Source organism: Drosophila bipectinata, chromosome XL (genome assembly GCF_030179905.1).
Source record: "Drosophila bipectinata strain 14024-0381.07 chromosome XL, DbipHiC1v2, whole genome shotgun sequence".
NCBI classification, from domain to species: domain Eukaryota; kingdom Metazoa; phylum Arthropoda; class Insecta; order Diptera; family Drosophilidae; genus Drosophila; species Drosophila bipectinata.
In genome coordinates, this window is record NC_091734.1 from 4,524,612 (window position 1) to 4,541,049 (window position 16,438).

The 16,438-nt window shown below is 40.5% G+C and overlaps 1 protein-coding gene across 10 annotated transcripts in view; it reads left to right on the forward strand.

Moving 5' to 3' along the window:
• The window catches only part of Appl (amyloid-beta-like protein), a 54,277-nt gene extending 41,040 nt beyond the window's left edge, over window positions 1–13,237 (forward strand). Inside the window, exons 4-12 of one of the 10 annotated variants that reach the window (XM_017253578.3) lie at window positions 4,257–4,395; window positions 4,525–4,746; window positions 4,812–5,443; window positions 5,510–5,662; window positions 7,415–7,564; window positions 7,657–8,366; window positions 8,442–8,589; window positions 8,674–8,856; window positions 8,966–13,237. In XM_017253578.3, coding sequence (XP_017109067.2) covers window positions 4,257–4,395; window positions 4,525–4,746; window positions 4,812–5,443; window positions 5,510–5,662; window positions 7,415–7,564; window positions 7,657–8,366; window positions 8,442–8,589; window positions 8,674–8,856; window positions 8,966–9,073 — 2,445 coding nt within the window. In that variant the 3' untranslated portion in view covers window positions 9,074–13,237. The remainder of the gene's footprint in view (window positions 1–4,256; window positions 4,396–4,524; window positions 4,747–4,811; window positions 5,444–5,509; window positions 5,663–7,414; window positions 7,565–7,656; window positions 8,367–8,441; window positions 8,590–8,673; window positions 8,857–8,965) is intronic. The other 9 variants (XM_017253581.3, XM_017253584.3, XM_017253583.3 and 6 more) reach the window with 9 other exon arrangements.
• The last annotated feature ends 3,201 nt before the right edge of the window (window positions 13,238–16,438 follow it).

A 16,438-nucleotide genomic window follows, 5' to 3' on the forward strand; every position in this document is an offset into this window, starting at 1 on the left:
TTGTTCGTGCTTACTTTCATGCTTTTTAGTTTGTTTTTTGTTTAAAAAATCTTGAACATTATCTTTCTAATAATAAAAGTGTTTAAAAAATAGGAAAAATATATAAAATTATTATTAAAGCCTTAATTATAAAATATTTCTCCAAAATCATGCTTTTTTGAAAAAGCATGCTTTTTAATTTCAAACATTTCAACTTCTTCAAGTGACCTAAGCCATCCACCTACTCTCTATCTACCTCTATAACCCCCTCTATCGTCCTTCTAGCTATCCCTAACTAAAATCCCCTCGTTTGTCTGTCAATGAAGTACAGTAGAACCCCTTCATTCCACCCACCGAGTGTTCACTGTGCTATTATGTGCTTTATGCACTGGCAGCATATGGAATGACCACAGCAGAAGGCCTTCTGCCAAGACTTTGGTGTCAATGTGTGTGTGTGTGTGTTTTGGCCAGAATATGATAGAGTGGGGAGGATTGTGCATGGAGGCGTGGCAGGGGCGGGAGAAGAAGAAGAGGCAGAAGCAGAAACAGAAGCGGAGGCCTTTGGGGTTTCGGTTTTCAGTTTGACTTGACATGCATCAGCATCATTATTTTGTGCTTTTAATGTTTTATTTAGCCTGGTTGCCGACAGCAATATACGCAGGGGGTGAGGCGGGCCAAAATGGGCGGCAAATGGGGGGTGTGGCCCAACATGTGTGTGTGTGTGTTTGTGGGCGGGGTTTTGGTGTTGTCTGACCGCCTACGTGCCGTTTGCACTCGTTCTTTTTTTTCCCAAGCCTGGAAAAGCCTTTTTTTTCCATTCCTCTCTTATTTTTTTTTTTCACCCAAACACCCACTCCATCGGTAAGTGTGTGTGTGATGTGTGTGTGTACTGGTGTGTATGTGTTTGTGCGCCATTTGCAACGAAGCACTCAAACAACATTTAAAAAGGCCTCATTTTCATGAGCTGTTGTGTGTGCCAGGATGACGATGTGCGAGGATGAAGGATGAAAGCCTGAAAGGATGTAAGGATGTACGGATGAAGGGGCCAGGCGAGGTAAACAGAGTAAGAGAGAGAGAGAGAGAGAGAGAGTATATGCCACTCGGCACATAATTGTTTGAAACAAATGTAGTGCACCCACACACACACACACACACACATATCCTTGCAAACACACACACATATCCTTGCCGAGTTAAACTCACACAGACATGCGGGATATTTTATTAGGCCATTCAGTTAGTCAGTCATTTAGTCAGTCAATCAAACTGGGCAGGCAATTAAAGTTTCACTGCCCATTGTCGGAAGCCCAAAGGCAGCAACAACAACAACAACAACAATCAGGACGACCAGGACCACCAGGACAACAACCACAACAACAACAAGAGAAAGAAAAGTAGGGGAAATAAACACATCAAATGGCCTGGCAAACAAGAACAGGATTCGGTTTTAGTCCTGGCTTCCCTTTAGTCCTCCCCCCCTTACAAAAAAAAAGGCTTCACTCACTCACTTCCTTTTCAGTTTTCCAGTTTTTGCACAAAAAGAGCCTGGTTATCCTTTCAGATAAAATGAAATTCCCCAGAATTCCCCCAAATGAGAACTTGATTAATATTAAATTGAACGGCAAAGCAGCCGGAATTTCAAATCACAAGCTGCCAACTGGAGTGGTTAGTGGTCACTAAAACGAATAGGTTATGTAACCCATCCTTTTTTCCCAAGGACCCACTTCCGGTTAAGCGGTTAACTAGGGATAGAATCGTTTAAAGCACTTTGCATCGAAATCCGATGGAAATTGGAACAGATAGGGTCTCATTTGAGGTCAGAAATAGGCTTCCGACAGAAAAATTAGAAAAAATATTAAAAAATAATTTTGTTGTCAGATTTTGATGCAGATTTGTGGCAAATCGATATACAAATCGATTAAGGTACTCCGCTTGAGAATCGGATGAGAATTAGCAAAGATATAGCCATCGGTAGGGGTCATATGGGGAAATCCAGGATTCTGCAGGGGTCTCCCCTCAAAAATTGGAAAAAAATTTGAAAAATATTTTGTTGTCAGATTTTGATGCAGCTTTGTGGCAAATCGATATACAAATCGATTAAGGTGCTCCGCTTGAGAATCGGATAAGAATTGGCAAAGTTACAGCCATCGGTAGGGGTCACATGGGGAAATCCAGGATTCTGCAGGGGTCTCCCCTCAAAAATTGGAAAAAAATTTGAAAAATATTTTGTTGTCAGATTTTGATGCAGATTTGTGGCAAATCGATATACAAATCGATTAAGGTACTCCGCTTGAGAATCGGATGAGAATTAGCAAAGATATAGCCATCGGTAGGGGTCATATGGGGAAATCCAGGATTCTGCAGGGGTCTCCCCTCAAAAATTGGAAAAAAATTTGAAAAATATTTTGTTGTCAGATTTTGATGCAGATTTGTGGCAAATCGATATACAAATCGATTAAGGTACTCCGCTTGAGAATCGGATGAGAATTAGCAAAGATATAGCCATCGGTAGGGGTCATATGGGGAAATCCAGGATTTCCAAGGGGTCTCCCCACACAAATTGGAAAAAAATCTGAAAAATATTTTGTTGTCAGATTTTGATGCAGATTTGTGGCAAATCGATATACAAATCGATTAAGGTACTCCGCTTGAGAATCGGATAAGAATTGGCAAAGTTACAGCCATCGGTAGGGGTCACATGGGGAAATCCAGGATTCTGCAGGGGTCTCCCCTCAAAAATTGGAAAAAAATTTGAAAAATATTTTGTTGTCAGATTTTGATGCAGATTTGTGGCAAATCGATATACAAATCGATTAAGGTACTCCGCTTGAGAATCGGATGAGAATTAGCAAAGATATAGCCATCGGTAGGGGTCATATGGGGAAATCCAGGATTCTGCAGGGGTCTCCCCACAAAAAAGGGGAAAAAAATCTGAAAAATATTTTGTTGTCAGATTTTGATGCAGCTTTGTGGCAAATCGATATACAAATCGATTAAGGTGCTCCGCTTGAGAATCGGATAAGAATTGGCAAAGTTATAGCCATCGGTAGGGGTCATATGGGGAAATCCAGGATTTCCAAGGGGTCTCCCCACAAAAATTGGAAAAAAATCTGAAAAATATTTTGTTGTCAGATTTTGATGCAGATTTGTGGCAAATCGATATACAAATCGATTAAGGTACTCCGCTTGAGAATCGGATGAGAATTAGCAAAGATATAGCCATCGGTAGGGGTCATATGGGGAAATCCAGGATTCTGCAGGGGTCTCCCCTCAAAAATTGGAAAAAAATTTGAAAAATATTTTGTTGTCAGATTTTGATGCAGATTTGTGGCAAATCGATATACAAATCGATTAAGACACTCCGCTTGAGAATCGGATAAGAATTGGCAAAGTTATAGCCATCGGTAGGGGTCATATGGGGAAATCCAGGATTTCCAAGGGGTCTCCCCACAAAAATTGGAAAAAAATCTGAAAAATATTTTGTTGTCAGATTTTGATGCAGATTTGTGGCAAATCGATATACAAATCGATTAAGGTACTCCGCTTGAGAATCGGATAAGAATTGGCAAAGTTACAGCCATCGGTAGGGGTCACATGGGGAAATCCAGGATTCTGCAGGGGTCTCCCCACAAAAATGGGAAAAAAATCTGAAAAATATTTTGTTGTCAGATTTTGATGCAGATTTGTGGCAAATCGATATACAAATCGATTAAGGTACTCCGCTTGAGAATCGGATAAGAATTGGCAAAGTTACAGCCATCGGTAGGGGTCACATGGGGAAATCCAGGATTCTGCAGGGGTCTCCCCACAAAAATGGGAAAAAAATCTGAAAAATATTTTGTTGTCAGATTTTGATGCAGATTTGTGGCAAATCGATTAAGGTACTCCGCTTGAAAATCGGACAAGAATTGGCAAAGATATAGCCACCGGTAGAGGTCATATGGGGAAATCCAGGATTTCCAAGGATATTTTCATGTATTGATGAAAATCCAGCATTTTCCAGAGGGTTCCGGGCTAAAATGGGTTTAATTTGCCGAAATTCAAAATAAAAATAATTAAATTAATTAATTAAAAAATAGCGCCCTCCTCCTCGATTCTCAAAGGTTGCACTTAAGCTGGCCGGAAATCTCGGATTAAAAATATTTTTTTTTTTTATTTTTATACCCTTGCAGAGGGTATTATTTTTTTTTTGAAAGTGTTGTTCCAAGTGATTTTTGTTCTTTTTCCTCTAAGTCTTAACTAATACCTGGCCTATTCTTATAACCCGTATCTTTCAGGCCTATCCGACCCGCGATATAACCAACATTGTGGAATCATCTCACTACCAGAAGATCGGAGGCTGGTGCCGTCAGGGCGCCTTAAACGCGGCCAAGTGCAAGGGCTCCCACCGCTGGATCAAGCCGTTCCGCTGTCTCGGTGAGTTAAGCAATGACCGCAAGGATCGAGGATCCTTTTGGCGGCTACCAACTGATCCGTTATCCTTTCATTCCACACTGCCTGCACTCCACACACCCTGCTAACCTTCCCGGCGACGTTTGGCTTCAGAAGGACCATTCCAGTCGGACGCCCTGCTGGTGCCGGAGGGCTGCCTCTTCGATCATATCCACAATGCCTCCAGGTGCTGGCCGTTTGTGAGGTGGAACCAGACCGGAGCGGCTGCCTGCCAGGAGCGCGGCATGCAGATGCGCAGCTTCGCCATGCTCCTGCCCTGCGGCATCTCCGTCTTCTCCGGCGTTGAGTTCGTCTGCTGTCCCAAGCACTTCAAGAGTGAGTTCGGGATTCTTTCGAAAAAATAGTTTCCATTTTAATGGAATCCTTGTGTGTGTCCATAGCCGATGAGATCCATGTGAAAAAGACCGATTTGCCCGTAATGCCCCCGGCCCAGATCACCAGTGCCAACGATGACTTGATGGTCAACGACGAGGACGAGAGCAACGAGTCCAACTACTCGAAGGACGGCAATGACGACGACCTGGACGACGAGGACGATCTGATGGGCGATGACGAGGAGGACGAGATGGTGGCCGACGAGGCGGCTGCGGGTGGCGGCAGTGCCGGTGGTAATGCCGGATCCTCCGGAGACGCCAACAGTGGATCCCTGGACGACATCAATGCGGAATACGACAGCGGCGAGGAGGGTGACAACTACGAGGAGGATGGCGCTGGATCCGAGGGCGAATCCGATGGTGGCGATACCTGGGACCAGAGCGGTGCTGGCGCCAAGCCGGTGGCCAATCTGAAGGTTAGCGGTGGCTCCTCCACGGCCGACAAGGTGCCCCTCAAGTCCGATACCCCAGTTACCTCAACTCCGCAGCTGTCGGTGGCCGCTGCTGCGGCTGCCAATGCTGGATCTGGATCCGGTTCCGCCGGACTGCCGCCGTCCACCGCCCAGCCGACATCCGATCCGTACTTCACCCACTTCGATCCCCACTACGAGCACCAGAGCTACAAAGTAAGTCAGAAAGTAAGTGTTTACGTTGAGGGCGCAGGTTTATTTATCGATGCAACACAAAACGTATTCTAAACAAAGGAAGCCCAACAGCGCCTCGAGGAGTCGCACCGCGAGAAGGTCACGCGCGTGATGAAGGACTGGTCGGATCTGGAGGAGAAGTATCAGGATATGCGTCTCGCCGATCCCAAGGCGGCTCAATCGTTCAAGCAGCGGATGACGGCCCGCTTCCAGGTCAGTTGTCCGTGTGAAGCACTCATTACCTCACGCTCACTCTAACTCTGAATCTCTGAATATCACTCACTATCACTATCACTATCACTCTCACTCTCACTCTAACGGGAAGAAAGAGAAAGAGAGTGGCCCAAAACATGTCTGTACTTGTTCTTAAGGCTTTTACACGAGAAGATTTGATAAAATGAAGTCTTCCAGGGTAATTCCTAAGAAGAGTCCTGACTCTTTGGGCTACACTTTCTCTCCAAAACCCACTACTCCCATTGCATTGCTCTCTGTCTCTTCTCATCTCCTATCTCACTCACTGGCACCTGACCCCAAACTGCCTGACCTCCTCTATATCTCACTATATATCCTCCTCTATGCTATGCAATCGCTATAACTCTGCATCTGTATGTGTGTGTATGTCTGCGTCTGTATTCGGGAGTTTCATTCCTAAAGGACAAGAATGTCCTCTAATTAATCGATTAATATCGATAAAGCAAATGAAGCTCCCTTCGATCATGACTTGTTACCAAAACTATATCACTAGCATCTATATAAAAAACCATATCACACTCTTAAGTTTTCTTTTTATTTTGTTTCTTAACCAACTTTCATGCACCTCTTTACAACCTCTGTAATCGTAATCGTTATCGTAATCTGTAAATTGTAAACTGTAGCTCATTGTATCGTCTTTTTATCGACATTAAGTTGTGCTCATTGTTATCGCCTGCTTTTCAGTTATCGCTCTCTGGCGACCATGCCCGAGATCTATAATTCCGATAGACGATAGCGGAGTTATGGGTTTCGCGGTTATCGCCGAATGCGATGAGTTATGATTTATGTTTTGTGTATCCATATGTATGGCAAATGGGAGCGAAAGAGGCATCAGATTGTAATCATAACAGCAATTAACAATAACAATAACAGTAAAGATAATATGCTACTCGTAATTTAACCAATTAACGAAGTACAACCAACAGCAACTAAATCAACTATAGATACCAGTTCTTAACCCATATTACTAACTAACATCCAAAGTGCTTTGTAGTTGAACTGATTGGCTTTTGAACTTGATATAATTACCCTACATACATACATATATGACCCTTCAACACCTCACACACCACAGTCCCCCCACCACTGGATCCTAGCTTTATAGATCTCTTTGGTTTATCCTAATTTTTTTTTGATTCCCCAGAGAACTAAAGTTTTGAAAGTCTGTAAATGCTGCTTAAGTAACCGCGCTTTTCATGGAATGATAACGCATCCCATGTATATATCCTCCCCACCCCCACTCCCCCCAAAAAAGGTCCTTAAGATTCGATCCTAAACAGAATCATTTAGAATCCAAACTTTGCACCGCATCAGTGCACCCTAGCACTATGTCTCTCTCTCTCTCTCTGTGTCTATATCGCTAGCTCGCTCCATATCGCTCCCATATCATGGAAGCACAAGCGGCATCTGTAGCGGCACTTATCGATACCCATTTCTCCCTTCCTTCAAAGAAACTATCCCATCCAGATATACACTATATCCACCACCTCCAAACATTTCAACCACAAACCACATTTCACGAGGAAATTCTTTTTTTTCAAAAAAAGAAACTTTAAAAAAAATTAATAATAATAATGAAAAATACAAAATAGAAATCGATACCGATACCGATCGACAGTTGCATATTGTTATCGATCAACGATCAAATTCCCCATGCTGATAATCTTTCTCTCTTGGTGTGCAATACGTCTTTATATGGGAATGTAATTTTAGACTTCTGTTCAGGCACTCGAGGAGGAAGGCAACGCCGAGAAGCATCAGCTGGCCGCCATGCATCAGCAGCGTGTCCTGGCCCACATCAATCAACGGAAACGGGAGGCCATGACCTGCTACACTCAGGCTTTGACCGAACAGCCACCGAATGTGAGTATCGAGTATCGATAGTTTCTAGAGATGAGACTTTTTCTTAAATTATTTTTGAGGTTATAATACTCATTTTTTTGATATCCTCCCAGGCTCATCATGTTGAAAAGTGCTTGCAGAAGCTTCTCCGTGCTTTGCACAAGGATCGTGCCCATGCTTTGGCTCACTACCGCCACCTGTTGAACTCCGGAGGACCCGGTGGCTTGGAGGCCGCCGCCTCAGAGCGTCCCAGGACCCTGGAGCGTTTAATCGATATCGATCGTGCGGTGAACCAATCGATGACCATGCTGAAGCGTTATCCTGAACTATCGGCCAAGATCGCCCAATTGATGAACGACTATATCCTGGCATTGCGCAGCAAGGACGATATTCCCGGCTCGTCGTTGGGCATGAGCGAGGAGGCGGAGGCTGGCATTCTGGACAAGTACCGTGTGGAGATCGAGCGCAAGGTGGCCGAGAAGGAGCGCCTCCGACTGGCCGAGAAACAGCGCAAGGAGCAGCGGGCTGCCGAGCGGGAGAAGCTGCGCGAAGAGAAGCTTCGCATGGAGGCCAAGAAGGTGGACGATATGCTCAAGTCGCAGGCGGCCGAGCAACAGCAGCAGCAGTCCCAGGCCCCGTCACAGACCCCAGCCTCCTCCGCCGCCTCCATTCAGTCCTCGTCCCAGTCGCAGCAGGAGAAGAGCCTCAGCAGCAAGGAGGTGGGCCTCGACGGCGGAGTCGTCACTGCGGCTAACTTGAATCTGGAGACCACCAAGAGCGAGAAGGAGCTCTCGGACACTGAATACGCCGAGGCTACTGTAAGGTAAGGTGTAATCCCATAGATTCCATTTCCAATTCTAGAAAGGATTTGATCTATATATCCATGTTGTCCTTGCAGCAGCACCAAGGTGCAGACCGTACTGCCGACGGTCGATGATGATGCCGTCCAACGGGCGGTGGAGGATGTGGCAGCCGCCGTCGCTCATCAGGAGGCCGAGCCGCAGGTGCAGCACTTCATGACCCATGACCTGGGCCATCGCGAATCGGTATTTGAGATGCGGCGCCTTCTCGTACCGCACTTGCCTAAAGCCTATCCCCTTTCTCTCTCTTTCTCTCCCGTTTCGTTGCAGAGCTTCTCGCTGCGCCGCGAATTCTCTCACAATGCGCACGCGCCCAAGGAGGGACGCAATGTCTACTTTACGCTCTCCTTTGCCGGCATCGCCCTAATGGCGGCTGTATTTGTGGGCGTGGCTGTTGCCAAGTGGCGGACATCCCGTTCGCCGCATGCCCAGGGCTTCATTGAGGTGGATCAGGTGAGTAAAGCTTCAAATATCGATAGCTAGACGATAGTCGATACATCTATCGATAGCCAGTGTTGTAAAAGGTTATATGTCTAAATATTAATATTGTTTCCCTTTCTAGAACGTGACCACACACCATCCCATCGTGCAGGAGGAGAAGATCGTGCCCAATATGCAGATCAATGGGTACGAGAATCCGACCTACAAATATTTCGAAGTGAAAGAGTAAGCTAGACGGCTGCTAAACGGCTAGAAGGGGACGGAGAACAGCATACAGCATAGTCGTCACAAGCGAAAAAGCATCAGCAAAGCAAAAAGCATTGGGGCATTGAGGAGGATGGAACACAACACAATTTCAAAATGAAAAAAACAATTTAAGCATAATATTTAAAACAAAAAAAAAACAAAACAAAAGCAGAAGAAGTGGTAGAGAAACCGATTTTTTTTTTCGTCACAAGGAGCGCAGTTCCAATAAGAGATAAAGAGATAAAAGTAAAGATAATATGATGAAGAAGCTTAAGGCAAAGGGGTAGAAGCAGATGCAAAAAAGAAAAGTCAAGAAGCAGACAGAAAAAGAAGAAGAATAAGAAGGAAGAAGAAGGATAAATTCAATGAAAGGTAATATATCTATATTAAATTAAAGAAAAAACAAAAGAAAAAGCAAGCAAGCAGAAAAGGCAAGAATATAAAGCAAGCAATTAAATTTAAGTATTTGAATGTTTAACAAAATGCAGTAAAATAAAAAAAAAACATCCTCTTTAGCTCCCTTTCTCTGTCTCTTTCCAATACTCTAGCACTCCATCTGTCTGTCTTTGTTGCACTCGGTGTATCCATTGTCCTTTTAGTACACATTTTCCAACACTAAAAGCCACAGAGGCAGGCAATAACATGATGATTCGTGTAATGGCTCACAAGGATAACAAGGATCACGCTACGAGAAGGCAAAGAAGAAAGTTTGGGCGTAAAGAGGAAAAGGAAACTAAAGAAGAAAGGGAGCAGAAGCAAAAGCAAAACAAAAAAGATATTCCTAGTAAATAAATTGTCAACAAAAAAAAAGGACACAGACACAGGACACTCATATACATTCTCACTCATAGCAACAAATACAAAGGCAAAAGAAGAAAGCAGCCCAAGACACACACACACACAGACACACGTACATATTGCATTCATGGCTGCTTAGTAGCATACTTTTCGGAGCGATCTTTCTTATCAGAAAGAGTAGGATGAGAGTTAAGAGCTAAAAAGCCAAAAACAAACACACACACACACACACACTAGGACACTTGTGAACCTAAGAGCTACCTACGCGTACTAATCTCTATATAAACATGCATATATGCATATATGTATATGTATAACTCCCTCTTAAAAAAACACACACAAACACACATCACATTCACTCACATGGCTATATATACGGCAAGCAAAAAGCAACCAAAACACATACACAAACACACACACATATATATATATATATATATATATATACAATATATTTAAAGCAAAGCAAGAAGAAATGTCCATAAATGTATTTATGTATCTATACACAAGCAAAACACAACCCGAAGCAAGCCAGCAAGCTAAAAACTTAAGCATTTAAAAAGCATGCTTTTGCCGGCTATATTACAAGTAATATATATATATCACAAATATATATATATATATATGAATCAGCTACGTAAACCGAAAAAAAAACAAAAACAAAAATATAATGCAAAAAACGCTAAGCTAATTGCAAAAAAAACAAGTAAAGTAAAAAAGAAATGGGAAAAAAATGAGATGAGGAAACTTTTAGAACTTTTTCTGCATATTTTGTGTGTAAGTCGGATGGCAAAAAAAGTTTTTTTTTTCTCGTTTTTATGTTACATGTTTCACTCAAAGGCCAGCACAAAAAAAACACACACACACACTGACAAATCAACAAAAAATGGAGGGAGAGTCCTTGAGATAAACTTCCTTTCGCAATCAAACCCCTTTCGCAATCAAACCTTAGAGCCAAAATGCCGAACCAGATTCTGATAAGAATTTTGGATCGTACTGAAAAATAAATATATACATATATATAAATCGAAAAGAATTCCGGCACCAACTTAAGTGGAAGCCCCCCAAGATAAACCATTTCGAAAAGTCTAGTTTCATTTCTCGGTTTGATTGCTTGGCAAATATTTGGCCTGTTTTGTTCGAGCAGCAAGATACTGTTACTCAATCGGGCTAAATAATGCGAAAAATAGTATTGGCCCATCAAGTCGACTATCGTATGCTCTTTCATTTGAATTGTCATTCTGGAAACAGACTTCCAGGACTAGAAATCGAGTTGATATAACAATTTTTGTAATTCAAAATTTTAGATCGGAAATTGAGATTCTGAATGAGATTTAACTTGGCGAATAGAACAAAAGTTTGAAAACTGTCAAGAAACTGAAATGGAAATTGAAGCTGTTTTTTTAAATTGTTATTTAAATAAAACAAAAAATCAAAGTCTGATTTCAAAATTTCAACTAAAACCATAATGGCAACAAAAACTTTAAAGATTTCTTCTAAAAATCATATTATATAGAATTGAAAACATAAATGTATTTGTTTAAAAAACCAACTTTTTAATTGAAATTGTAGAACTAGAATTTGGAAAATTTCAGAACTTCAATTTCAAAAACAAAGTCAGTGTTTAAAACAAATACAATTTTTTTTATTTAATTTTTGAATATTATTTTTAGGAATAATTATGATTTTTTTGATGCCATTGCTGTTCTAGTTGAAGTTTTGGGTACAGAATTGATTTTTTGAAACGATTTTGAGCAGTTTCAATTTCAATTTCACAGTCTTGGCCTTGATTTCAAAATTCTAGAGTCTGTTTAATGGCAAATCAGAGTTTTGTTTTTGAAAACTTTTCTTGAAAATTCCTCTCAATAGACTCCCCGCCAACACACAGACACATTATATAATGCTAAATGTATTACAACAACAATATATATATGCATATATATGCATCTATTTATATATATATGCCAACACACACACACACACACAAACATACATATATATTTCAACAGAAACAGAAAAACAAAAAATGCAAATCAACTACACAAACAAAACGTAAATAAGAAGAAAAATCTAACTAGTCAAAGCTTGAATATTTTTTAATTTATTCATTAATACAACAAGAACAACAACAAAAAAAACCAAAAATGGAAAAGTATACATATATATATAAAAAACCAAGAGAAAAAAAATGAACAAAAAAACAATTGATATTTACACTTAGTGAAGCAAAAAAAAAAACAAAACCAAAAACAAAAAAAGCGGAAAGTAAAAGCAAACAAAAAAAAAATGAAAACCAAAAAAAAATGATGCAAATGTGTAAGAAATAAACCCCGTCCTGCATAAATAAAATTAAATAAAAGAATAAAATAAATATAAAACAAAAAACAAAAACGTAATGAATATCATAAAGCAAAAAAGATTTACACAAAAGATTAAAATTGCAAAACCAAAAAATGCAAAAAAAACAACCAAAATGGCGAGAAAACCAAACAATTGAGAATTATAAATGAAAATCGCATGTGTTTTTGTCGTAGTCTCATCATTGAAAAAAAAAAACCAAAGAAATGCAAAAAAACGAGAACAAAGAAAATTCAAAATACAAAATGAAAGAAATGTATGCAGAAATTAAGAGCAAGATATAACATTTGTGTAATTCTTTTTGTCAAACTATGATTTTTGCATAAAAAAACCAAAAACCAGAAAACGAGAAACGGAAATGATGGCCCGAGAGGAGGAACTCAGTTTGGAGAAACGTATATGAAAAAAATTTAAATATTAAATGTACTCAAAGACAATTGTAATTGCAACAATAATTGTACGCTATATATACCTATTATTAATGTGGAAAAGATTTCAGCATTCTCTGGCCATTGGTTACCGAACAAATATCATAATCGACGATCTACGATCCGCGATCCACGATCTACATATATCCGATTTGGCGATCTATATGATCTTTTGAATTTCCAACAGGATCTGCATACACCGATCTCTCTATGGATCATGTGGACAGAATGGAATCGCTACCCGTCCCCTACCCCCACAACCAGTTGCGGGCTCTCGGGCCAATGGCATCCAGGAAAATTGTAAAATGTTTCACACGAAAAACCCCCCCAAAAAAACATGAAAAGCCATTGATGGAAAACCAAGAAAAACAAACATAAAACATAAGAATGCAAAAAGGAAACAAAAACAACAACAACAACAAACAAAACAACCAAAACCAAAAAGCAAGAAAAAAAAAAAAGAAAACAATTTTCAATGTATAATCATATAATTTGATTTTGAATTTTTGTGTTCTTTTTCGAAATATTTTGCATAAATAAAATAAAATAACAGAAAAACAAAATTCGAATCTTTTATTACATTTAGGGATATGGTGTGGGGTTTGTTATCCTTTTTATCTGCTAATTATGCAAATTTTTCATTTCTGAGATTTGAATATTTTCCAATTGGCGCCTAACTATCGATTAGTAAAAGTTTCCCATCTCTAGTGTGACCTGCACCTGCGCTCTCCCACGCGATCTTGCGCATCCTTCATTCTCCCTTTTCGCGCCAATAAGATTTTACGTTCGACTCGTTTCGCTTTGTTTATTATTTTAAATTAGTTAATTATGTTGTTAAAAAGTGTTTAAAATATAGATTAACTTTAATACTTAATTAAAAGTGATCTACAGAAGGAGGCAACAAAGGAAATGCAGTTTCTATGGAAAGGCAAGTTGCCGGCGCCGGCGCCAAGCGTGTAAACAACAAAAAAACACAAGTTCTGTTGTTTTTGTTTTGTAAAACATCCTAAAACTTTAATAAATATCTTGATTATACTAGTGCTTAGTAGATTGAACTATTTTCATAATGTTTTCAAAGCTAATTAGTGAAAAACAGACACTTTTCGCGGAATCGGGAGTGCGCGCTCGCGTGTGTGTGTGTGTGAGTGTGGGAGGCTGCGCTGCAATGGCGGCGGCGTCCCCCATGTAGAGAACCCTAAGCCCGTACATATGTAGAATTGAGCGTATGTATGTAAAAATACATAATTTGGTATGTAAAATACTAGTGCAGGTAAGTTGCATGCGATTTTTGAATAATTTTCTTAAAAATCATTATATTTTATTTAAATAATTGTAAAAAAAAACTATATATTTTAAATTAAAATAATATTTCATATAACCATGGTATATAATTGCCCTCTTTGGCCCAAAAAAAAACTGACATTCCTTTGTGGTATATAGTGGGTGGGGCAGGTCCAGATAACCTCAAGATTACCTTGATTTATTTCCCCCGATCGATCATATATTTTATCGATAATTCGTGGGCAAAGGAAGCCAATCTTAATCAATTTTCACGCCCCATTTTTTTTCTATTTTTTTTGGATTAGCATCTAAAAATTAAGCTTGTTAAAACTAAGTAATAATATTTAAGTGAATTAAACTATTTTAATTAAAAATACATCAACCTCAAGGCAATGACATCCATCCATCAAGTAGAGAACGTGCTAAGCTTCAAGTAAACCCCATTCTCAGATAGTTATAGATATCCCCCCCGAATGCCAGAGAGTCTGGGGGTCTCTGGTGGAGACCATTACCATTCAAAGGGCATCCACTTGATGGAATTGAGTTCTAAGCCTCGAAGATACAGCGCCATATATAGTACATCCGGCAAACTCATTATGAGTTGGAACTTCGAGTGCGCCAACAAGCCTTTACAATAAATCACTTGAAAAGGTATATGTGAAATCAATGTAAAGCACTTCAGTCTATCAAGTGTCCGGAGCATGAAAATTGACGTACATTTTGATATATGAGGGCGGGAGCTGCTTCAGCTTCTGACGACGACGACTGGCTTGGTCTGATTTGGTTGGTTGGTTGGTTGGATGGTTGTTTGGTTTTTGGTTCGTTTTGTTAGTAGAGCAGTCGATTGATCGATGTGCACAGCCATAGTTTCTATTATGTAGACCACAGACAGACACCCGGACAAACGGACAGATAGTAGATCTAGTTGTGTTTTCTATTTTTTTTGTTTAGAAATATATAGCTCAAGTGGTTTGGATTTTTGTTTTTCGCCTTGTGTCGTTCATTGTGAAACTTTCCAAAGTGCATTCTGCATTCTGAAGTATCTCGGCTGGCCACAAGTGTCCGCTGTTCGCTGTTCGCGGACATGACAAATGACAAACAGCACACTTGTTACACGCTCTCAGATACAGATACAGATACAGATACAGGTGGTAGAGATACAAACCGACAACTTTGAAATGCACTTGAGGGTATTGAGAAACTCAAGAACAAGAACATGTTTCTAAACTAATTTCCCTGTTCTGTAAAGACATTTTTTTCGCTAATGAGTCAAGGACGAATACTAAAGAAGCTCTTAAGAACCATCTTCAAAAAGGTATTTTTATCATTTTATTGATCTCCAGTGCTTCCACTTCCATTACAAGTGACGGAAGATGTCCGGAAAGAATGGATCAAGCAGAGAGGGCTTTTAGACAAGGCCAGAAATAGTTAGTATTGGGAGGGGGCGGTCGATCGACTAGTCCCCGGGACTAAAGATAATGGCATATAAACAAAAATGTATCGGGCCAACCAACAAGTGGGTGCGACAGGGACGAATAATGGACGGTAATGGATGGTACGCCCCCTCTGGGTGGCATGAATGTGTACAGGTATGGGGCACAGGTATGGGTAGTAATCGTAGTAGTGCTACCCGATAACAGACCAAAACGGTAGCCCTCTCCGGTATCTCCGATAAGAATCGTAACTGGGTCCGAATGGTAGCAACAAAACATGCAGCCAACAACATTAAAGAGCCCACAAGGAATTCAAATCGGTTTGATTAGCCATAGCATACAGCATATATATAGCATATAAACAGCATATCAGGGGGTTGCTCTGCGGAGTAGCTCCTACTACAGCAGTTCGAATGTAGGTTGTGTGTCCCGTGTATATTATCACAACTGTCCATATCTTTGGCTGATATCTCGGGCCCTCTCGACCCATGTGCAAACAAAAAAAAAAAATAAAATAAAAATAAAAAAAAAAGGGGGGCGAGTAAAAAACCAGAAACGGGAGTTTTATGACCCAACTCTTAACTCCCAACTACCGATTCCGATCGAGCAGTGCGATATTGTTTGTCAATAAACATACGCGCCACATAATCACCCATCATAATAATAATAATATCGTTGGCCAGTTGTTGTTCTTATTAGGATTTTATGATCCTTGGCTTGGAGGGCAGCTTAATGCCAAAAGAGTCTTGCTCACCTTGGTCTGATGGTGAGATCTGTACTGGACGGTACTACTGAAGTGGTCGCATTACCCCAGGAGCCCATTAAGATATTTATCGATGATCGCGGCAATCGGGGGCACTTAACGCAAAGTTGTAGACTTGGATTTCACATGGAGCTGATGGATTGCCCGGTTCCGAGATGTCTTTCAAGGAAAGTGGCTTCTTTTTAGAAGATAGAGATCTAAGGGCTTAAGGAAGTTAATCTAAATAGTCTTGGGGCTATAAAGAGAAGGTGTAAGGTAGTTTATGCATAATCGGGGTCACCTTTATG